This window comes from Battus philenor, unplaced genomic scaffold, assembly GCF_028537555.1.
Source record: "Battus philenor isolate CCGP_79_NKW_IND1 unplaced genomic scaffold, ilBatPhil1.0.hap1 SCAF_2, whole genome shotgun sequence".
In the NCBI taxonomy this organism is placed as follows: Eukaryota; Metazoa; Arthropoda; class Insecta; order Lepidoptera; family Papilionidae; genus Battus; species Battus philenor.
Genome location: NW_027181682.1, coordinates 11,620,809 through 11,648,563, shown reverse-complemented (window position 1 = coordinate 11,648,563; position 27,755 = coordinate 11,620,809). Strand labels below are relative to the sequence as shown.

General features: G+C 31.5%; 1 protein-coding gene across 1 annotated transcript; it reads right to left on the bottom strand.

Moving 5' to 3' along the window:
• Window positions 1–171: 171 nt before the first annotated feature.
• LOC137922032 (ubiquitin-conjugating enzyme E2Q-like protein 1) lies at window positions 172–27,194 on the bottom strand. Its single transcript, XM_068764870.1, has 5 exons — window positions 27,097–27,194; window positions 13,184–13,759; window positions 3,938–4,130; window positions 2,276–2,477; window positions 172–1,821 (listed from the first exon to the last, which is right to left on the bottom strand). Exons 2-5 carry the CDS (start codon window positions 13,312–13,314, stop codon window positions 1,586–1,588), a joined length of 762 nt encoding a protein of 253 aa, XP_068620971.1. The 5' UTR covers window positions 13,315–13,759; window positions 27,097–27,194; the 3' UTR covers window positions 172–1,585.
• Between the last annotated feature and the right edge of the window lie 561 nt (window positions 27,195–27,755).

Genomic DNA, 27,755 nt, shown 5'->3' with positions numbered 1-27,755 from the left:
AAATAAAAGTTTTCGTTTTTGTCATCCTCCAGAATGAGGCAACGAGTATTATAATATGATTTATATTAGCTCTGCAGCAAAAAATTAACTTTTACGTTAATAATAATAAATATTCTTTTCATTGACTGTTTGTTAAGCAAAAGTAAACTCGACGGGTCACCACCGTTTAAAGATATATTCACTGTTTACTTTGTAATTGTAAATCAAGTTAGGAAATAGACAAAAAAAAAAAGAATTAAAATAGCCGTTTTTGTTGTTTATATATAAAGCAAATGGCAAAACATAAATTTGGTGTTATTTTTTTTAAATATAATGCTAGGTTTTCTAAATAACGGAAGTCTTATTTGAGCAAGTAATTTATTACATCCATAACATTGTACATTTAATTCAGATATAAATACACATTTACACTGAATCAAGAGTTACATAAAAATAAACATCTTTGGTTTACCAAACAAATTAACAACATCAAGTTCCTAAAATTACTTACACATTAAATATCTTCTAATTTAATATTAAAATGTTGCCACAAGCCTTTTCTTTGAAATAGTAAATTACAAACTAATTTGAGCATTATAATACTCTTGGAATCATTATTTCGATTTATCTACTGTTTAAACATAGCATGCATCTATATCAGCATGTATGAATTACTTTTAATAAACAATCGGCGATAAAATAATAAAGGTAATTGCATTTTCATTTATTTCATCACATTACACAAGGTGGTGTTAAAATTGTAATGTATATTTATCTATAAAAATTATTTTAAATGACTTTGGGACGGAAATATTTCCTCTGAAACACTCAAAATGAAAGATCTTTAACCGAGGAATTATATTTTCCAATAATATTAGGATAAAGCTTCTAGAAAGATACCTTAATAAAATACGATTTACAGGTTAAAACTTGAATAGATAAATACTTCCAAGGAAATGAGCTTGTTTGGCACACAGTATTATTTACATATGTATACTTTATGAACTCCAAATTATATCCTGAATTTGGATTTTCGTGCGAATTTGAGCAGAAAATATTGAATTTCTCATGTAACATAGTAACATTTATTAATTCCAGGGAAATTCGGGCTCTAATTTACAAGACACTATGCATTTGTTACCACACTAAGTACATTTTTAAAAATAGAATACTGCAAATAATAACAACGACTTGCTATGATTTTTCACCATTTAATGATACGACAAGAAACTTTAAGCGCGTCACAGTAATAATTTTGGAAATAAAGGAAAACACGTCGTATGCAAATATTAGAGAATCTAGTGTTTATGTTAAAGTTATGATTTTTTTCTTAATGAAACATATATTAACATTAAATGCGATTTAGTTACAGCGACTAAGATTGGCCAGGACTTATGAAAACTAAATACTTAATAAAAAATATTAGAATATTTTCTATATTAGAAAATTTAAATTAAAAAAGGAGGGCCGCAAAATGTAAATTCTTCACAACACATAAACTACAAGGATTCATGAAGTGTATTATTAAATAATTTATTTCGCCAACGATAAACAAACATGGCGAATTTACACAAGAACTCGAACGTGCAATAATTGTTTAGAGTTTTCAGCCGTCGGACAGCGCGGGTGTGACCCAGCCGTATTTGTCATGTGTTTTGACGAGGGATCGGAAGGCTTCTTCGGCGCGGCGACGAGAGAACTCGCGGGACGCCCGTGGCGGCGCCCGTGCAACTCGCCCTTGTCCTTTGACCACCGACGCCGCGAACTGCATCACAACTGCTTCCACCGTATAAGCAGACGCCCAACCTCGCGGTGTTAACAGCTCCATGCATATAGCTCCACCTGTTTTTTTCATTCCAAAATTGTCTTATTTTAGTTATTAAAGTCATCTTTAAGAAGCAAAAGATGGACGTAGAATTTATGTAAAGGTAAACGTCACTAGATGGACCGACGACATAGTCGAGTAGCTAAACGCGGGCAGTGCAAGACCGGTAACGGCGGCGATCTTTGAGGGATGGCTAAGTCTTGGAGTGGGTGTCTATCGGATCAAATGACGAAAAAACAAAACCTTTAGAATAAACAAGATTTGAAGTACTCTTGGCAATCCAAATTAGACTAAATATGGTTTCGGCATGTATGGAACTTTACCAGCTGTGGCGTCCTACGGATCATGTCTATATTGCTTACTACACAATTTTGTTAAAGGTACAAAAGAAAATTATCAAAGACTACCCATATCCTACCATTAATTTGGTTATAAAGCAAGTAAAAAACTGACACTAAGACTGAAACTGACCTTCCATTACAAATCCTTTTTCTATTCGGGGTTCAATAACGCGCATAAAAGGTGGGGCAAAGGGGAAGTTTTCGGGAAAGATGAGGTGCAGCAAAATATTGGGTATCTGGAGTTCGCGCAGGTCTGCTGCGAGGTCACTCTCCGGGTCTATTTGATGCAATCGAACGTGCCATTCAAAGAGATTGTCATTCACTAGCTCCACCTGGAATTATAATAAATAAATTAAACGTATTAAAATGCAGTTCAGGTGCAGTGCTAGGTTTTGCAACTCAATACCTTCTACGTTTTTAATTATCAGTTGTGGAAAACTTTGTTTATGATCTACTACATAAATAATGACATGTCATTGTTAATTCATTTTCCTTTTAACGAATCAAATTTGTTTACCAATGAAACCTTGTTTAAACTTGCCAAATTGTAATTAATCAGTAACCTTTCCTTAGCATCAAATAAAGTTAATGTACGCCAGTGTTCAAAAAGAGGTCTTCATAAAAAAGCAACACAAAAAAAACAATTATTTTCACTGTCTTTCAAATAATTAAAAGTTGAGGCGGCACGCCGCAATCATTTTGTTTCGGTTGACAAAAGCAAGTAAACCACATGTTGCTTGAATGTTATCGTAAACAACAACACAGATGTTATAAATTCCACGATGAATAACTAATTTTGTTTCGAATTTGTTTTAACTTTAAAAAAAACTTCGAAATTAAAACAGATTATCAGGAAAGCTCATTTACCATTGAAAAAAAATTAGAGTAAAGTAACTTACGTAAATAGTAGCGATTACAATAGATACACTATATGGGATGATTGATTATTAGTGAAAACCTTAAAAGGGGCAAATGGATAGCACATTCATCCTATCATAACTCTGAAATGCGTTACACTAATTTATTTTCTCTTCTTGAACGCCACAGGTCTATAACTTCTAACAAGTCCGTGGGGACAGATAGTAAACAATAATTAATTTTAATATCGTATTTTTGTATGTATATTATAATTAAGTAATTTATTGTTTTTTTAAACGTATTAAAAAATAAAGGTTTAAAAAACCATTGATTTTTAGTATGTTGTTTAACAACGATTGAGTTATTCATTTAGACTTTTAAAGCTTTTACAGCTATAAGCAATCATCCTGTTCTTCTTCATTCTTGAAGTAAAACAAAATAAAAAAAAGTAAATCTGATTTCACCAAAAAATTCCCATAATATTCAAACGCGGTTAGTGAGAATTATAATATACGAGTTTTTGCTTTTATGTCAAAAAATTGTCAAATTGTCGAATTAAGTTACTTACGTCCAAGGAGTCGTAATTATTATGATGCAGGACCTCAGTTAGCCGTATAATTTATCAATATTTTTACTCTAAAACAGTAAAGTTATCGGAAAAACGCCCTCTAGCTCTAGCAAGTCGAGCTATCGAGATTGCCCACTTTCTCTTAAATTTAACGTTCAGTTGTGCGAATAAATGACTCGTCAGAACTGAGCCCAAGTTATGTGTATATATACCTACTCAGTTAAAGCTACGTACAAAGCGAAAATGTCCTACCGTTCATCAAATGACAGTAATCCGTTTAAGATGTCATATTTATTTAGGCAAGGGCATGAGAAATTGGAGCGGCTATGTTAAGATTATGAAATAGTTAATTTATTATTGCCTTACCGTGAATACCGGGTCTGTCCGATTCTCTTGAAGTCGCTGTATCTCCTTAAGCTCTTTCATGAGCCGTCGCGTGCGAACGGCAGCTGCTCGCTCCCGGACATCGCTTGCGCCACTGGACTTTTTCTTGACCATCGACGTGGCCCCAGGGCTCGAAGGCAAACTTGCTGCCGCTTCCGCTGGGCTCACACCGTCTCTGCAAATTTTTTAATTATATTTACTACACGATCTCTCTCTGAAATCTCTCTTCATGCAAATACTCTTGTACCGAAACTTGTACCAAACCGAAGTGGTAAAAGACAATTTTAATTACAAGACAGAGACAACGCAATTTAACTTATACAATGTCAGACCTGCCCAAACGGTTTTTTTCAAAATCAGAAGCGGCTTATTTATTTTGGAGATTGTCGTTATGTATGCGGAGTGATTGTGAAATAGTTTAAGAGTTGTTCGTACAGGGGGTGACAATGGGGTTGACATATCCTAACAAGGATAAAACCAAAAATTTAAAATAAAGATACGAAAAAAAGAGATGATAGGCCTTGTTACAGGTGTGACTTGTAATTAAAATTATTATTTCAAAGGTCCTACATTATATTTAATCACATATAAACAACGTTGATCGATGGCGATACTATTACAACGCTAACCTTGAAAGATAAAGTACGTTTTTAAACAATAACAAAACAATTTTCACGCAATTTTATTTTTTTAATGAAATTATTAGAAGTAGCCTGCATCCAGCTTCTTCCAACTTAAACTTTCATCATGATCATGTAAGCCGATCGACGCCACTGCAAGACAGGCTTCCCCCAATGATCAACACACTGACCGTACATAAGCTTTTAACCGCTTGTATATTTAACCAATTATTTTGGCATGCGCATCATACTTGTATGTAGATCATTCATGCTGTTTTACATTATAAACAAAAGCTAAGTATGCAAAGTAACACTTTGTTTGCGTGTTACAGAGATCTGCAATTACGGACATTGCGCATAAAATATTTTTTACGTAAAAAACTAATTTAGTGGCCCGAAAATAATTTAATTACACTATAAAACTGAAATAATACAATAACAGTACATTAATGTACTTTTTGTTGCAAAAATTATCAAGAATCGATACAAAAAGTATCCTGCATTTTGAATCGATTATTCGGATTTTAGATTAAAACATTGCAAATATACCGAAAAAACGATACAGCAAAGCGGCGTCGTTCCTCACACGCTATGTATAATATTTAAACGTTTGTTTCTTTGTTATTTGCTTAACCTTCGTACCAAGTCGTGCCTATTCGCATTACCAAATAGCTAGGATTCACGTCTACGAGGTTTAATGGATTCACATCAGACAAATGTATGTTACCTTGTTCTGTGAAATAATCTGACCTCTGACGTAAGTATATTTACCTTAAAAATATTAAGCATTAACACAAGCTATTAAAATATCATTGAGGAATGAGTTCAGTACTTAGTAAAATTTCATGAGAAAAGTTTAACAAATCGAGTATTTAATGAACCTTGCAAAATGTTCTGCGCCGCCTACATGTTGAGCGATGATAAAATAAAAACCTCCGATAAAGTTCAGACCGCTTTTGTGGTCAGGTCCGTGCTATTTTGTGCTTAGTGTTAGAGGACAATGGGTTTACATGATTGGTGGGTAATACCATCTAATCTATTATTATACAATGTTACGGAAAACAAAAAGCTATTATGTAGTGCTAGCTTGTTTACAGAATATTGAGACCACTGTTAAATGAACATAAGTGAACATAAATTTTTTTGATGAAAATCTCAAAGTAATTTAATTTTTTTACAAAGTTGAGTAATATAAAGTCATATGATATTATTAAAGCAGAGCGTATTTTATAAGCTCGTAGTATTTTTGGAGCGCCATTAAAAAGGGGAAAAAAATAAGTGTGCATAGCCGTGCAACTACCTTTTTCGAGACTGTTTTCTCGTAAGTCCAATTATTTCTAGTGATACGGTCGTACTCGCCTAAGCGGCTTTTGAAAGAGGCTGCAGGTATAAGAAATCAGTTACAGGTATAAGATATGGTTTACGATGAACTTCTATTCATGTTTATTGTGACGTTTTGAAATGAGTAAAACTCATTTAACAATTAGTTAATAAATATTTGTTTAAAAGATACACATACGCCTTTAGCGAGTTGAAATGAATTACCACCCAAGAAGTATATGTACCTTTTAAGGTCGATATTACTAGTATACAACACGAGTAGTGGGCTATGATGAATCACAACACCTGCATGAGTTTGTTCTTCAAAATCAACCCAAATACAATGACAGTGATCACATCACTGACGGCGTTCGAATTTGAATTCGAACGTTCAAGATTTTTATATTATCTAAGTAATGAAAATGAAAGTTTTGTCTGTAATTAAATGTTAAATTCATCGTCTATGTTAATAAATGATTCTTGTCTTATTTTATTATTATTTAGTGAGCCATTTAATAATAATTTTTCGTTAATATTCATTTATTAAGGTTGTCATATCTTAACGTTAATAGATTATGACTGTGGTTAACCAGCATAATTATAGCAAAGACTGTGTACGCCTTTAATGGGCAATGTATTTAAATTTTTACAATTTTATACGAAACTATTTTACATTGGTTTTACGTTTTTTGTTGATGGCGTACCTATTTATAATAAATAAATAAACATGGTTGACGCCATCGTTGTGCCTATTTCCATGACAGTATTTTGTTACTATTAATAAGGGCATATGTAATTTATTGCCGTGTACAAGTTTAGAAAACAGAGCTATATCGGGTTTACCAAGGTTTTCGTGACGTAACGGGTAATTGTTAGGTGACGTGCGACACAAAAGAGAGCGTCAGGTGAGTAAGTAATACCGCATATGACTAAGGATAGCATTCATTTTCATCTGCTTCTCGTTATTATCTAGACGACCTCATCGCGACTGACGTGACATAGTGTGAAAGTATTCAGTGCAACCGGAATACGATTAATCATTTAACATCATTGTTCAAAAGTAGATTATAAGCCATAGGAATCTTTCTTGAATTTTAAAAACTTTCAGATACTTTCAAATTTTAAATTGCAATTCTTTTTTTTAATACACACGTCCAACCTCTGTAGCCTTACTCTCTAAAGTGGTCCAGGGTAGATTCGTTAGGGATCTACGATGGCGTGACAAAAAAAAAACGAGGATTCAAGATACCTATGCCGTCGACGAAAATTAATCTGCTCTCCGTAGTGAAGAACTTAAACTTGGCTTTGACTTCACCTTTCTATATAGACAGATAATATATTAAGATTCACACCGACTGTTACTTATAATTACTAGCATTTTATTACGTTTCGAGACTAACAAAGCGCCGAGTTTTGAAAATAGAAAAAACATAACAACAAAGAGCGCCTATCGGAATCAGCTAAATTTTAAAATATAATTATTTAAATAGTATATTAATACAAATGACGATAAATATGAATGGGTTGCATTATGTAGAATACAGTTTAAACTTAAAAATGTTTGCTGCATAGATGAAGGCAGTAACGAAGAATGACAATGACAACGTGGTTACAAAAGATCTACGCAGTATCCTTGTGTATTACAAAGGACTCGCTTTTATGGTCCGGTGGCATTATGCGGCTCTTTTCCACTCTTACACTAACATACTGTTAGAGAGATTTCAAAGTAACTGTATACACGTTATTACTAACTGCGCACTTTACATTAACACATGACAATTTATATTAACTATTTAACTAACTTAGATATATTCACATTGGGAAAAAAAATATTTAAAAAACAAATTATGAATGTGTTAATGATGCATCAAATCACGTAATGGATTTTTTTCTTATGGTATATTTTACTGCATGATCAATTACATCATGAATTGTTTTAAGCAATTTCTGAAAACGTGGAGTGTACACTATTTAATTAGATAATCCTATTTATAATCTCTTATGTACACTGGTTCGTTTTCCAGATAAAAGAAAACGAAAGATTATATAAGTTATTTTTTATTGGCTATGGAACATAAGCGTTACACAATATGTACCGACTAATATCATTGTCCTACTACTACCTACTTATACATCCGCAAGTCTTGCGATTCTTATTCTTTAAATTTATTTATGCGTTGAAAAATTTATTGTGAATCGATTTGCAAATTGACGTTTATCAACAGATGGTATCATTAGATCGAATCTTCTTGAACTTGTACTTTAGTACAACGTAGCCCGTCGAATTGGCAGGTTGGAGGAGGTTGGAGGTAGAAGTAGGTAGGCAACATAGTGCGCAGAACCTATGGCCGCTAGAGGCTTAAGGTTGTGAAGTGGAGACCACGGACCGGCAAGCGCCGACAGTACAGACGACCTTATTAAGGTCTTTGAAGACGTTGGATTCATGCCGCTTCAGAGCCGTCCTATTGTAAATTAATAAGAGAGGCCTGTGCCCGACCGTGGACGTCTTACGGTTGAAATGATGAGGAATAGATGCTATCCGTGCAGTAAACTTAGTTTAATACGAAAAGTAACGTACGGCACGTGGGTTTAATTGCGGCACTGTAGTACAATTTTTTTTTTTTTCAAATAACTCGCTATGGTACGCAGCTGATTTAAAATCAACAACACAATTATAAATAAGACCTTGTTTTCATGCTAATTCCGAATAATGGATACAGAGTTATTTTTAAAAATTGTCTGTAGGATTATGTAACCATAACAATGGTAGGACAATTATTCACTCACGGCCTGTGCATAAGGCGTTACAATACCGCTTCCTTCCACTATACGAAGATTATCAATGAGGATATATCCACTTTATTCATCAGAGGGAGCGTCTACGTACTGCCTATTCGAATAAAAGAATTGAGAGCACTAAACCGTATCCGCGTCTTACGTGCACACGATTATTTAATAATAATAGACGTTTGTTTACTATTGAAGTCATGTTTGTTTTTCTTTTCTTTAGGTCAGTTGGCTTAAGCCTAGCTAAAGACTGATCTATATAAAACCTGATCTCCTAAAACCTTAACTTCTATTAATTTCAAACAAGTCTGTTTATTAAATCTTGTATATAAAGTTGCCCAAAAATATTTAAGTCAATAAATAACCTTACATAACAGATTAAATAAAAGGGGATTTTTAAATTAATATTACAATGGCATTAAATGTAAAATTTGATAAGGTTTGAAAGACATAATTGAATGTGTAATTAACACATCACTATTAATTATTTAGGTCAATTTATACTTTACTTTGTACAAAGATTAATAATCGTTATAATTTAGTTAAGTATTCAATAAATTTGTTGATAACCAATGATGATACAGATATATTCCGTCAAATTGTAGACTTTAATATTTACGAAATTAAAAAAATAAAGTTTATACAACTGCTGAATAAGTCCTAATCACAGCAACAACTGTCATCTGTCAAAATTTATCAGACGTTATCAGAATTTTTTTAAATGTTGCTGCTAAAACTAAACACCCCCACATATATAAATTTCATACAAAATGAACCAATAACACAATGTAGATTCTTCAAGAATTTAGGTTAGGTCATAACCTAAATTCTTGAAGAACTTTGTTTTTGTAATATATATGTTTAGATATATATACCATACATTCAAGAAGCATTATGAAAATTATCGTTTGTGAAAACATCTTTTCGGTATCGGAGCGGAGAATGCGTAGTGAAAGTAAAAAGTTATGCGTCATTTACATACAGTCCAGCCAAGTATAATGTCGCAACGTCAAATTTCAAAGGACGTTTGTTAGTATCAGTTTTAGTCACCTTATACACAATAAATTTTGAAAAACCTACAAGATTTTTTTTATTTCATTTAATAATCATATAAGGCTACGAAACTACTGCAAATGTCATTGTAGATACTTATAATTACATGAACTACGAAATGGCCCATCTTTCCAACAAAGTAAATAATAAATATTCAAAATAAATTTATACATTTTTAATCATGAACTTTAAAAAAAGAAAGGTATCAGTAGTGTAGATATTAATCAACACACGTAAATAAATGAAATATATATACAGTAATTACAGATATTCGGGTATGAGGAAAATACCCTGTCAAAAAATTAATGGTTTGAGTTATATATTCCCTTTTTTCCAGCTTTTACACATGTAACCAATCATCCTATATGTCAGTGATTTCCAAAGTGGTCTATATCGACCCCTAGGGGTCTATGACAACCTGCTTAAGATTAACCCTTACAAAATTGACCCCAAATGTTGATAATTTATTATTAAAGCATCAGGTTCATCCTTCTCACTAAAAATATTGACTTATTGCTTATGTTATTTTATTTATAGTTTATTTTAATTTTTTTTAATGTTGCGTATATTTTACATAACAGATCCAAAATTTTATTTTGAGTAGTTTTAATTTAAATTCAATTAATAAATGTATAAATTAACATGTGTTTTTACTTTAAGTTTTTAACACCAAACTTCACTACAGTTAGAAATTTACAGGAAATCAATATCAGGTAAGCAGGGGGTCTACCCAACACGGAAAATCATGGCAAGGGGTCTACGACACAAAAAAGTTTGGGGAACTCTGCTATATGTTAAAAACATTCATCGATGAAAATCAATTCACGTATGCAAATCGACAACATATAAATTTGTTAATTGTACTTTTAAACTGTACAAATACATACACATGTAAGTTGAGGAGACTGGTTATAAAATATTTTGAATAAAAAGAATGCAGATTATAAATTATGAAATTGCGAAATATTTCTTGATATGACTCAAACATTCAACGTAGAGTTGTGTAGCAATAAATCGATAGAGAACACAGATCAATAAACTTTGATAGTTTATTAACATTGCTTATATTGCAATATCGATAAGCAGCTATGGAATAAATCCTAAGATTACATGAGTACAAAATGATAAATCTTGCAATATTAAAATCGTTTAACTTTTACCTAACCCTAACTTGGCATTATTTATATTCCATAATAATTTCATAAGTTTTATCCTTCGACAAATATTACCCTAGATCTTATGCATCGTTTCAAAATTTCGTGATCTATGCCGTATTTCAATATTAAAATAATAAATATACAAGAAACGCTATAAACATGTAAAGAGGAGTATTTTAAATTGATATCTTTGCGCGGTTATGTAATACGAAATAAACAAACATATTATTTTAATAAAATTTTGTAAGATACCTTTGCCAAAATAATTATTATCTTTGTGACGAGAACACAATGAGACAGCGTCGGCCGAAAAGTAATGTTTTATAAAACAGTCAGTATGAACTACAATGTTTGTAATATGAAATAATAAACATGGTTATTACGATACGTGTAAACGGTATACGGTAATATTATTGCTTTTTGTAATTTATTTCGCAGCTTTGCAGTGGTCAAATATGTACAAAAACTTTTATTCGCCATTGATAAAATTTATACATAAACAGTTTAATATCTTTTTATTGCGGGGAAAGTAATAGAAAAATAATAACCAGTTTGTCAGCAATTTATCAAAATATTTTAATTTAATTAAAAAAAATAACAGATAAAATGAATTTACGAAAGCCGAAAGATTTTTTAGTGAAATATTATATTTGTTATTTCATATATTTTTAGTGTTTCCTATAGCACTACTGTTATTATTTATTCTATCTTGTTGTTCTATATTTTGTGAAATTGCAAATAAATTGCATAAAAAGTCTTTCACTTCTAGAAGTTAAAGTGAAAAGGTATTATCAACATTTCAGCCGTTGGACGTCCACAGCCTGACATAGGCCTTCCCATAGGTTTCCAATAAGAACGGTAAAAAACGACCTGCATAACTAATCTATTTTTCATTTTATCATCTTCATCATCATATCAACCGATTGACGCCAACTGCAATGGATAGACCTCTCCCAAAGATCGCCACGACTTTATCGTTTGTATTACTTTTGTTGTTCTAAGAATGCCGAACCAAACATTGTTTTAACCATCTGTGCGTGTTAATAAGTCGGGTCGTTATAAATATAACTTTTAAACTGTGTCACACATATCTCACTGAAACGATTGGCGGTGTTCCGCGTTCACCGCTCGCCCGACGAGAGCGTCGTCACGATGGACATTCTCTACGACGCTCTGTCGCGTAAACAATGTCTTTGTCTCCACTGATTCGCAAAACACACGTCCTACGTCTCCGATTTTCAAACTTCTACGAAAAATCAAGAAGTAATGTGAAAATATTCAATTAAAATTTAGTAAAAGCGTATTAACTAAAGCGCTTAATTTATTTAAGTGTGATTTTTATAAATCACAAAGCTCACGTTATGGAAACCTATATTCAAAATGACAGTTTAGTTAGGATGTTAAGGGTGTAAATTTGTCTTACATGAAACTGAAAGTTAAAAATTGAAACAAGTTGTGAGGCACAGAATGCTACTATTGTCATCTAAAATAAAGTTAAAGATGAAGTAATTTGAGATGGTGCTTATAATATATTAGCCACGTTCGTTTTCTTTCACGGTATTTATATTATAATCCATTTTTTTATGAAAGTTTAATTTATTATTTTGGTTTCGCGGTGGTGTCTTTATTCAAATCGACAGATAGCTTCTATCTCTTACTAGTGTTTAATGTCCGCCAATTCTTTAATCAAAAATAGACTAATTTTGATGAAAAATCTAAATAATGATTATTATACATTTAAGTATATTTTTCTTCAAGATGTTCGATACCTAATATTAAATAGTGTACCACTGTCACATGCCCTGAACTCGTAACATTAACTACCTAGAAAACTCAACGTCAGACTAAATTGTGAATGATTTATAATCAATTCTGAGACGAAAGTTCATGAAAGAATTTGTTTTTAAATTAACGTACGTTGTTTGATAATATTTGACCGCAATTCAAGACCGGTATTTTACTTATCTTATGACGTGAATTACAGTTACTTCTTCACGGTCAGACTTAAATTCTTTTAATTTTTATAAGGAATGCTTATAACATCCGCAGAATGGATATGTATTATCACATAGGTGAGTCTAAATGACTATTCAATAAATATTTTATATAAAAATCACCTTTGTGGATATTTTACATGATAATCGTAACGGTGACTGGACGTAAACAACAGCTGTTACTATTGTAATAGTGTAAACACTGTTGTATGTTATTTAAAAACGTTCATTCATAGTGGTTATTCTATAGAGACTTTATTGACGAGATTAATCTTGGCTAATAAAGAGTTCAAGTACCTGTGACGACGGAGTATCCCCCGCCTTGCCGGTGAACCGCTGGGCCCGGCACCGTCGTTATCCAGCTTCTCCGGGGACCGAAACAGCTTACGGAAAGCAGCCGCAACTTTTTCCTTTGAACGCGACGTCATTTTCACAGTTTAAGTTACACTTCGTTTGAAACTAACGTAAACACTGAACTTTAAAATTTTCACGAATTATTTACTATTTACATTTATAAGTCAATGGCTTGGCATGTGTCAAACTTAAATTAGGAATGTTAGTATTGTCAACCAGAATTGGCAGTTTGCATTGGTTGCATCACTATAGCGGAGCTCTACGTGCAACGGCGGTACACGTGCGACTGTTCACGGATTTGAAGAACCGATGAAATCGAAACTTGGCACACTATGCAAGGGGTCGGTTATCGCTCTTCGGTGGATGCGAAGCGTTTCGAAATGTGTCACAGTCATGGCACGACGCGTGCGAACATACCACACGCGGCCGTCGTTCAGCCGGCCTTCGTGCGAATGAACTGAGCGCAGCCCTAGAAACCAGTCCGGACGGCCATTCGGAGAACCAATCAACGGTCCCGCACTGCAACAAAAGGACGTTAGCTTATTACTTGATCATCTGCCTTTAAATGTGTAATAGCTATTAATATATATTAATAAAATAATAAACGTTAATTCCTTGTATTAATTATAAACATATTTCCCTTTCTTAAAATATGTAGTAATCCTGCGATATGTCATCGCACGTGGCTTAGGAAATTAAAAACATCATGCATTAAAAGTAGGTCGAGATACCAGCGGTTACAATACGAGTATATACAGGAACATTATTTCAAAAATGTTTCGTTAAAAGCGGAGAAATTCAACACTTTACAGCAGTCAAAACTATTATATGTTATATCAATTTCATAATAATGGAATGTTATTATATTACCAATTTTTTTGTCGATCATTTGTTATATATTTAGGTGTATTAAATCGTGTTTATGCTGAATAAAAATTATAAATAAATTCATCATCAACATTATCATATTCACTGTTAGACGTCTATTACAAGGCATAGGTCTCTCCAAGAGATCGCCACATCAATTGTAATGTTGAAATGATAGTGGGCTTTATAGTTATTCATGGACACATTGACAGTAGGAACTATTTTCGGAGCGTACCTGCGCCCAAGCAGGTGTAGTATATCATCTTGCTCTTTCATTCTCATAACGCTTTTCAAAAGACCTTTCTATAGGAAGCAAACACTTGAACTTTAGTTAAATAAGCAACCGAATATCGAAAGTGTAAAATAGCTGGAATATTTTTAGGTCTTTAGTTAAAATGACATATATTCACCTTTTTCAAGCTTTTACATCTATAAATAAATACACTGTATGGTTATAGCTCCTAGACCATCTTATGATAATATCTTATTTTAAGGTAGGGCAATATTTCAAACGTAAACGATGACTTTAGTACTAGTAATAATTTGTGAACTAGTAATAACCTGTGATATTACAGAAACACGAAAGAGTATCTAATTCATTAATATTAAATTTATTCGTCCGAAAAATGTTTTAAGATTGCTATGGATAGAAACGTACAACATACGTTTATTTAATTTTGATGACAAAAAAATCTCGTAGTCATTTATTTGGACACGGGGTCGACCTTTTTTACCATCTGAAGCAGAAAAACTGTTCTACCTGAACTCTGGAACCTTTTGGGATAGCTATTCTTATCACAGTCAGTCCCTAATGGAATAAAAGATATTTTTGACAGCATCCTTCTTCGAATTTGAAAATATTAACGTAAATATGATTATGTATTGAGATTTTTAAAATTTTTATTCGCATCTTACTTTTTATAGAATGAAGAATCATTAATTGTGTTTTTGTTGACATGACATTTATTAATGATATCTTGAGTTTATTGGCATTTACTTTTTATTGAAAATTTATCGTTTCCGAGGATTTTTGTAATACTAGTTAATGACGAGTAGATAAAATTGATCATCACATGATACATTTATCATAAAGGCATATCACTGTGCGCTTGTCATAAGCATTACTAATTGAATAATGTGTTTTTAATAAACGAATCACGGAGAGAACTATGCTCAAGATTTCTTCATGAGATTAAATTTTTCTTTCTCCACAGAGCTTATATATATGTGTGTATATATATATATATATATATATATATATATAGCTTATATATATATATATATAAGCGTAACGTCGGATTTTCGACTAGGAGGCGGAGAGACGGCATCGTTAGGTTCGTCGAAAGACACTGGATGCAAGCCGCTTCTTATTGGCCGTATTTGTAATTTTTGAGATGCGGCCTATATCCAGCAATGTTCGTCTAATGATATATATATATATAAAATAGGAAATAGGAATAATAGGAAATAGGATATATATAGTATAATAGGAAACCATAGCCTTTTGGAAAACAGTTCTTAAAAATGTAATTTTCATAATATGATTATTTATCGAAGCAAAATGCATGCACGTGCCTACGCGAGATCATCTCTTTTCTATAGTCTAATGTATGTACAATAAAAATGAGATCGAGGACGATTGGACGCAGTGACACGAAAGCAAGCACATGATACACTACGAGCGCAAACAAAATCAATGAAAACAAAATATTAATTTCGCAATATTTAGATGAAACAATTTTGAAACTAAAATATGTAGGCATTAAAACGCAATGTAATGAAATATAAACGAATTTACATTTTGTTATTTTCATAATTTTCATTGAACGTTTTCGAAGGTTGAGTAAATACTACAATCCCGACTTAATAACAACCCTGTCTGCATCTTATATTTATTTTAACATGTGTGTAAATGTCAATGTTTTGTTTAAATTAAAAAAAGACAGTCATTTATAATTTGAAATTAGAAACCGTTTAGACATTGTAACTAGGTCAGTGCATTATTTGCACTTTACGTGTTAATCCAAAAGTTTTAAGTTATATCGTTTCGCTCAGAATTGGTTAGTCTAGAACAGCAAAAATCATAGCTCATTCATCAATTCAACTTAGTACTTATTATCCTAACATTAAAATGTTTTAATAAAATTACATCAATTTTAGTTTTCCTTCATCGTTAACGTAATTATCAAATAAGTTGTATTGTACAAGAAATTATTAATTCTACACTGTATCGAACAGTTATTTACGGTCAACCTTCTTATCTCTAATTCAACGCTATGTCTAGATAACACAGATAAAAACTATACTCAATCTAAAATCAGTTAGGTTAGGTCAGTAAAATTGATAAGAAATAGAGAGTAATTTTCAAGTGAAAATTGAGGTATTTATAGTGATTTTTTATTGATAAACGTTGTATAATTTAATTGGTTTTCATTGGAAATATTGATTGTATCCTAAAGATCGTTAAGTCAAGATACATCATTTTTCATTACTTTTGTAATTTTTAGATCTTCTCTGGTAGAAAGTGATGACCCTTCTACGTGGATAACTTTCATGGCATATTAAATTGTAAATTTAGACGAAAAAATTCGATTTTTAATTTATAACACAGAATTTATAAGAGTAAATCACTCAAAACTTGTTTTTGTGCTACATGGATTGTTTTTTTTTGTCAAATAATTTGTAACAAATTTAAAGCCATAAAATATATTGGATTAAGAAAATAATAAAGAAGGGACTAGAAAATTACTTTTTGATGAGTTTCTTAACGCTCAACTCATCAAGTGTCTAACGTGCCGTTGAGTCATTAATCATAAAGCCGTAAATTATTAATAAAATTCCGACGTGATATAATTAATCAATTTAATTAAGTTAAGTAAATTTTCTAAGCTACTCAACTTTGTCTTCTCACTATGATGCCTTTACATGCCATTTACCTTACTGCTATTACTGACTTTTCTTTATAGTTCATTTATAAAACGAATTGCTGTTTTTGGTAAATGTTGTATATTACACGATTCACGGCTTATTTTGCAGTAAATAAGTAGTTACAAGGACGACATGATTTACCAAATAATGTCACTTATTTCACAATGTGTTTGGAGGTTAAGGAAAATAACTTTCGAAAATGTTTGAACTAAATTGTTGACAGACGTTTTTAGTCACAAGGAAGTATTATATTATTTGTATATTGTTTATATGCATATATTTTTAGCAAAGTCCTGTCTATTATTTAATAGTTTTCTTGTAAACAGGTGCCATTTGGTATTTACCGTACAGCTACTGTAAAGGATCCATAAAACATAACTGAAGTTCTCGACATTGTTTAATTTATGGTAGTATTGTAAAAGTCACGTGTTAAACCATTAAACTATTATTTTGTAAAAAGTTTATATATGTTTTATTGACAGTATTCTGCTGAATAACTAAAAAAAGTGTTGATGAAACATAAACTTCCATAAGTTCGTCAATTAAGTTGTTTTTATTAAACGTAAGTGTAATGATGCTTATGTACATGACATTTTTTATATTAAACGATTGATGTGACAAAAGTTTAATGAGAAATCTTTTAAAATATAGCCCTTGTAACTTTTGTTATAGCGCCGCAAGGATTAAAAATTTTAAAAAGTGGTAATTCACGGAAGTTGGCTCTTATGTAATAGATCCTCACTTTATGTTCTTAATTTGAAAGTTATATTATATTATTATTAGTTATATTATATTATTGAAAGTTATATTGGTATATTTAAAATACGAAAGCCTTTTACAAATCTTTTAAAATTAATTTCGTGATACTAAAATGTTATTTATAAACTTGTTCTGTATTTCGGTAATAATTATATTAATCTTCGTAATCTAGTATAATTATAGTATAATTTATTCTAAATGCATAATTGCACGATAATTAATACTCTGTTAAAACATTTTTTTCTCCTTTTTTAACGACAATGACGAATAACGATGTATATATTTCAAGAACGAATGTCGTTCACCGTAATCAATTACATAATTTAATTCGATAAAAACGTTTTTGTATCAAATTTAATGAGTATTTTAAGGAAACCGAAATTTTATTCGGAAAAGGTTAGTTATACTAAATGTGAGTAATCTGAATTTTTGTTTTCATGTTTCGAAAAAATTAGTTTAATAGAGCTGAACATCGATTTAGTTAATTTTTTTGCAAAAAGAGAAGGTATTTTATTATTACGTGCCAGCTATCTCCACTATACCTATAAAATTGATGATTTATTGAGAATCAAGTCAAAATATTTTGTTTAGTTTTACTCGCCACCTTGGCTATATGAGCAACCAGATTATGTTATTATCATTTATTCCAAGCTCTATTAAGTCAGCCAAGGAGATAAATGTGGGATGCGTTGTCTTTTTGAGAAATGAACTAGAGAGTTTCATCTCAAGTCTTCTGCCCGAAAACATTAGGACGGTTTATAAATATTATGCTAACATGAGGTTTTATTAATAAGTGAAGAAAATAGATTAAGTTACTTAAGGAGAGTTTAAATTAAATCCAATATAATAAATATCCCGTCTAAAAGAACCGATTACGTTTGTTAATGTAACAAGCAGTCAATAATATAAATCTTAAACATTCTACTCTGTTTGCCTTAATCCGTAACATAAATTTTGGGAATATTTTTCTTCATATTCAATGATTTCGCTACTTTATAAAATATGTTAACCGGTTGTTTATTTTAAATAGTTCACTATCATCGTTTGAGCCGTAAAACATTCACTGTTGAAGATGGCTTTCCCCATAAATTTCCAATACCGATTGGAACGTTTAGCGTGTTCCGACGGTCTTATTAAGGTTTAAGTCGTTATTCTTTATAACACAAGTAATTGTATTTTACATACATTCTTATATTAATCGTAGGGTTTTAATGTTTAAAAATGTTATGGTGTTTTAAATTTGTAAATTTTTGTAATATTAGTCTATATAAATTTTTTACATCTTGGCACAACGTAACACATGACATAGAATAATAATTTAACTGTATTCTGTTTCTATTCTCAATGCATATAAATACACCAAACACTAAAAAAACATGACGTGAATAACCAGTAATTTTATGTACTTAATCAGAAAATAAAAATATTACGAACCGTTTAGAGCATTAAAAAGATTTAACGTTTTATACAGTCTGTTTATAAAAAGATTCCAGAGGAGGGTTGTGGCATTCACGGGGGAGGCTCTCTTCGAGCGTGACGTAACAGTCTCGCCGCCGGACCCCTTTATACAGACGACGTACAAGCAATTTACATTTATGAAAATTGCAATGTTGATAGAGTTGATGACTTTCAAACATCGTTTGGTCCCCGATATCGATTGTAAATAACGTACGTACATATAAACAGTTTAAGGAATTGTAACATGAGTAATAGCATAAACGCAATAAATTAGTTTAAACGAATTCAAATAAATGAATTCAGATAATTTGTTTAACTTTGTTTAATGTAAAAATGGTAGTATAATGTTAGTAGTTATTAGAAGGTCAAAAGCCGGTCAAAGAACCATGGTCTATCTACGTTCGTTATTTCTTTACGTGATTATATAAAATGTGGAGGTAAAGGTAATCTCTTTTAAATGGCCAATAAAATATTTTCCTTTAATGATGTCAATAACAAAAACACAAAGCAAACGTATAAAAAGCTATTTCTGTATAAAAAAAAGCAATTTACAGTTCAAATATTCACGACATTTATCCTTCGCTAACGCATCGCTTGCCGCAGACGTTCCGTAAAGCAATTACCGCGCCGTGTAAGTTTCAAGTGGAATCCCGAGAAACATTCATAACACTACAATCGCTGCGAACAACAGGTTACTTGAGCGAAGTGAACCCAATAGACGGTGAATTTATCTCAGCTCTCATGTTCTGGAATGTTTCATCGACGGCGTACAAGCAGCTTTATATGAAAAATGCTTTAGCGTGAAATGCATCCTTTGAATGCTTTCGTTACAAAGGTTTAATTTTAATAAAACATGACTAAGTTTAAATATTTATAGGGTATTTAAAAAATCTAATTAGGAATGTGAGATTTCTACGAATCTACACGAACGAAAGTACCGACAAAGCTCAGCGGATTATAAAGTGGCTGTGAGCAGGCCACATGTCGTTTAGAACAGATTGTCACTGTGACCTTAAAATTCTACAGTGGACACCACGGACCCACAAGACAATCAAAGGCGGACAGACAACTTTATAAAGGTCGTCGTAAAACGCTAGATTCTTGGCCGCTTTCAACCGTTCTTCTTGAAAATCTATTTGGTGGCCACGATTAGTGTGGTCGTCTTATGGTTAAAATAATAATAATTATTGTAAAATAATTTCAATATTTGCGTACAATCATGGTGAAACTTAAAGCATGATGGTGACATTATGACTGTGAAGTCGTCCAAGAGCTCGGAAAGTTATTAATTATTTAAGCTGCCTTAGAGTTTTGAAAACGGCGCATTAAATCTGTTACTGGTAGTCGCATAACAAAATATTATTGTCATATGTAGCTTTATTTAAGTATCTAAATAAGTTTCAAGTTTATTAAAAATAAAACTTTACCATTCTTAAATGGTGCTATAGAACTTTTGGTAATATTAGAGAGAGAGAGAGAGAGGGAGAGAGAGGGGGAGAGAGAGGGAGAGAGAGAGGGAGAGAGAGAGAGAGAGAGCTTTCGAGTTTCTATTTCGAGGCTGCGAGCAAACTTATAATTGAGTACGGGTTATGAGTTGTCTCGTTGAATGTAACAAGTGGACGCTGTCTGTCCCGTACTCGATAGACAATGGGAACACTAAACAAAAGATTCTAAATAACATAAGTTAATTAATGGTATATAGTACCTTAATGCTTTGTGTTGCGATATCAGCTAATGGCTTTGGTAATGTTCACTAACGTTGTATCAAGTTACATAGAAAGGTTGACGTCAGTGTTAAATAATGTGAAACCTTTCTTTATAAAACGATTCATTAAAACTAGTATCGACTAGGTAGATTATGGATATAAACGACTTAAAGACGTGATTAGGCTTCAAAAGTCCTAAATTGTCAGCAATATCGTTAACAACTGTAAAAGCTTTTACAGATTAACTTGTGTAAAATGATTAATTCGAAACATGTTACAATAATTTATTTTTTCTATTGAAAGACGACAGGCCAACAACTTCTTGTTATACAAAGTCTGTAGGGTTTGATAATAAACAATAATTCCTTTAATATGTAGACATCCGAATTTTGGAAACGCTTTTTTACAACATTATCATTACGTTATTTATTATTTCTAAAACGATTTTTTTTGCGATTAGATACACCATACGTTAATTGGCAAAAAATGAGCTATTTCACCTTAAAAACCTTTTAAGCTTTTAGGCCTATAAGTAATCACTTTAAAAATAGAAATCTACCAACAGATGAAAATTCCACCTATAATAATTTTACTATTACTTATTATATATAATATAATGACGTATGTATATTGACTGGTGAGTTGGTACGTTTGGCCAAGCCCTCTTAACATTCTTTGCCGTCGAGCCGCATTCCGTCCTTTACAGGTTATCTGTAATATTTTGTTATTAACAATACGTTTCCTTAAAATTTTGTAGAATCTATGTTTTAACTTAGATATATTAATGGTAATACATCTGTTTTTCAAATAGACTCTTAACTATAGACTAGACCCTATCTTTACTATAGGCAAAGAGCTCGGAAAGCTTCGAGAATATTTTTTTTCCGCTTTACATATTTTTTTTTTATTTAGAACAACATCGCCTTGACGCTTGACGGTGGTCTATACTCCAGAACATTAAGACCACAGCGGCCAACAGTTCTGCTCGCTATGTCTGCCTAATGTAACTTCAACTTACAAATCCGCTGGATCATGTACCTGCTGTCAAAGTGCCTACCAGATTGGGAGGCCGCCGAGCTCTTAAATCGCTGCCCCGAACCCTCCATGGATCATACAAAGCCAAGAGTTCCGACGAGGGGACCTCGCCTTACACTGTTACTCGACGATAGGGAGCTATCACATTCGTATATAACATGTTATAAATGTATTAAAACATTATGTGAAATAATTTAATGTTTAAAAGCTACCTTATAGACGCAACCCTTTATAAACGTTAAAATGAAAATGTGCGGCCAACCATACGATTTACATAAAACACCCTTCCTTCCCGACCGGGCTCCAATTATTTTTGCAGAATTTAATTACGTCCCAAAGCTTACATATTCAACAAAGTTGACATTAAAGCTTGTCGGTAATGAAATCAAAACTTGTGTGTTTTAATTGCATTTTAGGCAATTTGTTGCTTAATTTTAAATGTATTACACTAGTGTTTCATGATCATCATATCAGCCGATAGGAGCCTTCTGCAAGGAATAGGTTATTGGTGCAAAAGCTTGAAAGGGGTGAATGTATGCTGTTTCTTGGCAGTAAACGTTTGCTAGACCTTATAAAAATCAATCTTTTCAGAAATAATAAATAACGATTTCCACATTTAGTATATATTTATACAGAATGTTAAAAACGGTTTGAACCGCAGATAGAAAACAATAAATCTTAAAATGAATTATTATTTACTACCCGTCTCTATAGACTTTGTTCTGTTAAAAGTTATTGGCCTGTAGCATTCCAATAGAAAAAAGATATTTCGTAGATCATTGTACAAGGTGATTGGGAATAGATGTAAAAGTTTTATTTTTTTTTACTGACAAATTAGTTACAGTACATTCGCTCCTTTACATTTTTACACCAGTATAAAATCATCCTGTATATTAAGCAAGCGTATGCGTCTTATAGTAATTAAAATACTGCGTACAAAACTCATAGTCAGGTGGCGGTGTAAGAAGCATTGTGGACTCATCCAAGCAAGTCCTTAATTATATTACTTATCAATTTGTAACAACACATCGTAAATAACAAATGCATATGATAACAAACTATTTTTAGAAACGAAACTAATTAGAAAATAAATACTGATATTAATACTGTAATGAAGTTTAAGTAATTATAGTCTAGATTATGCGGTTAATATTGTAAACATAATTTATTAAAACATATTTAATATTCGTCAAATAAAGATAGTAGTGCGGTAAAGTTTTTTGTTACACTGGGTTCCAATTTAAATGAGTTTGTTTTTTTATATAAATGCATTCTGACAGGCATGAACATTTTGTAAGCAGATGTTGAAAGTGTTTGTGAAATGTAAATTCTTTTCTTTGTTGTATTAAATTTCAATGAGGTATCATACTTTGAAATGATACAAAGCGAAAATGGTTAATATTTTTACAAGTTTAAAATTTATTACTGATGGTTTGCACATATGTTTATTTATATTCGTATTTTTTGACATTAAATTCAGAACTCCGATAGGAAGTAGTTATGTCTAGGCAGTGCAGAATTGAATGAAACAAAAAATTGCCAATATTAGTGAAAAAACTTGGCTAAAGAGTTAAGAAGAAAAAACATAGTTAACATAATATTGTATTTAAATCATTAGCATTGCATTGTTAAGAGTAGAGCACAACTTTATATTAATAGACTTTAAGGAAAACGTATTAATTTATAATCTATAACGTATATGTTTATATATAATTTTATTGCAAATCAAAAAAGAAAATGAATTTTACGCAGTCTATGATATTTTTCCTATTACGGCTACAAATCTTTACTTGTGTGATTTTGACGTACGATAAATAACAAATTTTCAGATTTAGACAAACTTAATTTCAGTTTGTCGTTGGTTTGTTCTACACACTAGGTTCTGGATCTAAAAATAATGACATATCACCCAAAAATAGTGGTTATTTCGTGGTAAAATTAAGTAATTTACTACAACATAATTAAATTTAAAACGCTGGACTTAGACCAATGGGTTTTATTGTAAATTTATGAAGAGACAAATGATGGTGATGAATTGAATCTGAAAAAATATGATAACTATTATAAAATAAGGAAATAAACAGCAAATTAATAGGATGTACAAAAAAAAACATTATTGTCAATATAACAAACAGTTGTGCCAAAATAAATACGTTATAAAAATAACTTAATGGGCACAAATTAAAATCTTATAAAAATTATAAGGTAATATTATAGGTACTCGATGGTCATACAGTTAAATCAATTACATATATCGATTTCAAATTGATAAAAAAACGAGCATGTATAGGGTAATTTCTATTTTTGGCACGTTTCGTCCTTGCCGAGCAGAGTTCAGTAGCGTGTACGACAAAGTGCCTTCCAAATGATCGAGCAAGCTTCTTTTGTTACCCACGTTAATTATACTCCGTCTAGAACGCGCACCTTGATATAATAAAAGTTCTTACATGAATATAAAGTTGTTTAGGTATCCAGCGTTCTAGACAAGATTTTTAATTTGTAAAAATGTAAATTCCTCTATTCATTTTTAAACTTTAAAAACAACAACAATTTACTATTTTTTTTTGTACAAAAGACAGACCTTTATAATAACCCAATGTAACTTCTTTTTTTTAAATTATGCGAATTAATAGTCTGCCAGTGACAACGTTTAAATACAGTAAAAATACAATTATTAAAATATTATATTAAAGGACTACTATATTATATTCAAAAGACTGATTATATTTACATCTTAAAGACTATATTTATATTTAAGTTAAGTAGATTTCATTTAATGTTATAAGATAGACAAAAGCATAAATGGAAATTAAAAAGCTCTAGGAAAGAAAATGCAATGATTCAAACAAGTACGCTCATGCTCGTAAAAGAGTGAAACATGTCTGTTTATGTCTGGTGCTTTCTTTATCAATAATCTAAAAAAAATAACGGAGCGAGACTCTTTTGGTGACGGTAGGTACTGTTGCCATATTGGGAATTACAGATTACGCGGGTTTGAGAGGAAACACATGGCGCTTAACTTTTGGTTAATTTTGTAGTAGCAAAGCTAGAAGGTTCACACAGGACCCTCGACTCGGGCTGCTACAAACAAGTCAATCACAAATAAATAACAAGTTTAGTAAATTTTACATAAGTAAATTTCTACTACGCTCGAGTCGTGTCTAAGAAGTCCTTAAAAAGAATGCTTGTATTCTAACATCGGTTTTGAAATAATAACTGCTTTGATTTTCTTGGAGCATTTTACTTTAAATCGGACAAGCATTAATACACAAAGGTTATACGGGTATATTGTAATTAAGTATAAAAAAAGCAAAAATTGGCATTGATAAAATAAACTCGATTATAAAAAGGCAAAAAAAACTCTTTACATATTTCTATATATAAAATAATAATAATAATTCTACTACGTATAAAAGTATAGGAACACATTATTTACGTCATATTTATAAATATTAATAGGTTAGTTTACTCAGTTTCTTAGGTCGGAGCAATGATGCATATTACAATGGAGATAATCCGATACTATGCAGAGTAGGACATGACCGGTTTGAATTAAAGTCCATCCAAACTTCTGATTAAAATAGCTTTCTTAAAGTCAAGTAGGTCGGGAGACGAGATATCGCATCGTTTGTCTTAAAGCGTTGACAGCCAAGCGATGTTTATTAAATTTTCAATCCATTATTACATTTACTATTACGGCAATAATCAACAATCATCTTTTTTACTTAATAGTTTATGGAAAGAGAATACCAATACAAATGTTAATCGAAGTAGTATTTTAAACGACTTCGGTTCACCTAACTTAACCTGACACATACATCATTTAAACTTCTTTGGTATTTCTAAGTACAGTCCGATGAAACATATGGGTGGATATTTCATTCCAAGACAAGTAATAGAAGTGCCCGCAGTTCATGTTTCATTGTCAGTTGTTTAGACAGCAGTTGATGCTGTAGTATTTACTAAATTAATTTAATTAAAACACAAAATGAAATTGTCCAAACTAGTCAACGTATAAAATACACGGTTTTTATGTTATACAAATAGCTGTCACAAAAAATAGTCTCTTGAATAATGTGTTTTTGTTATTTTAATAAACAGCGTTATCGACTTAATGTTGTATTGTGAAGATAAATTATCTGTTTTCCCTTTTAAGGATAAATGTATCCTTGTTCTTTCTAACACATAATATTACTTTCGTTCTGTTAAAGATGGTGGTCAAATTAATTTAGATTTATATTACATTGTAAGCAAGCATGTGGTGATAATATACGTTAACCGTAAAATGGGATCAATATATAAGTCTAAAAGCAACGATTAAAATATCTTGACCGGCAAGTTTTACATTATAGATTATAATTACTTTCAAATGAATACATTTTTATCATTTATTTATATTGATTTGAAAGTTGTGTATGTCAAAGTAAAAGCCAACAAACATATTTAATTAAACTTAAATAATATAACAATAACAGTAGCTGCGGAAACCAGGCCTAAACTACTTTGAATCACGGGAGTATCACACGGTCACCTTGAAACCGAACTGCATTCTAGTGTGCATACAAGAACGCGATCCCAACTGCCGGCCTATACGCGCATGGTAACTATTACAAATGCATACAAAAAATACATTCAAGAATTACTACTACGCAGGAAAAATGATTTAAAAAATATTTACCAGACATACTGTTACTAGTATCCGTTAAATAAGGTTTTTACGCTAAAATAATAAACGAATCATTCAAAAATACATCAACTACATAACAAAATGTTAAAAAAGATAGAGTACACTAGATTTAGTAGAGATTTACTAGATATTTATAATACTCAATAGAAGGAATTGCTAAAGATATCTTTAATTAAAACATCATAACATAGTTTTGCCACTATCTCCAGTTAACTATTTAAGCAAAAAATATAAATATAATCAGATAACATTTTTTCATGTGTAGTTAGCCATTCAAAACAGATGTGATCTCTGTGGATTATCGAATTATTAACATTATAAACAAAAACGGATATTTTATTGAGGTTACAATGATATGTATTTTAGGACTACGATCAATAATTTTCTATTTATCTATTAACAAATAAATACATTACCTCGCTCTGCGACAGAGGCTGCGGGAGACCGAAGGGTTTTTGTTTCAGGTACACAACCGAACAATAACGCTAAGCCCCGCACACTGACAAAAGCCTCGACACACCGCCAGAGGGCACGTACACAAAGTAAAAGCTCTCGCTTCCATCGATCCGCCCTTACCCAACCATCTCTACAGATAGCTTCGCTTGTAGAACTATGGTTATAAGATATATATTCCCGTGCAGTCATTATCAGATGAAATTTTCGGCAATGCCACGATGACGTAGATTGCGTAGATGCGAGATACGAACGATTATTACTTTTAATGTATAAATCTTAAGAGTGGGCTTTGATTTTCTAAGATCAGGTGTTATGAATTAAAAATAACACAAGTTTAAACAAACAATATAACTTTATTTTGTATATGAAACGATTTAGTCACAACATAAATATCTAAATCAACAAGACGAAATATTTCAATTGACGACGTCAATGAATGAAGCGTATGCTTCTAATTTAATATATAAACAACAGTGTCATATGTTTGTATATGATATGTTTTATTGGTTAGCATAAATGCCAAGTTTAAAATTCAGACCTTCATTCAGAAATTCAGAATAATACAGTGACGTTAATAACTACCGAAAATAAACCCAAACAAATAATATACAATTATAGC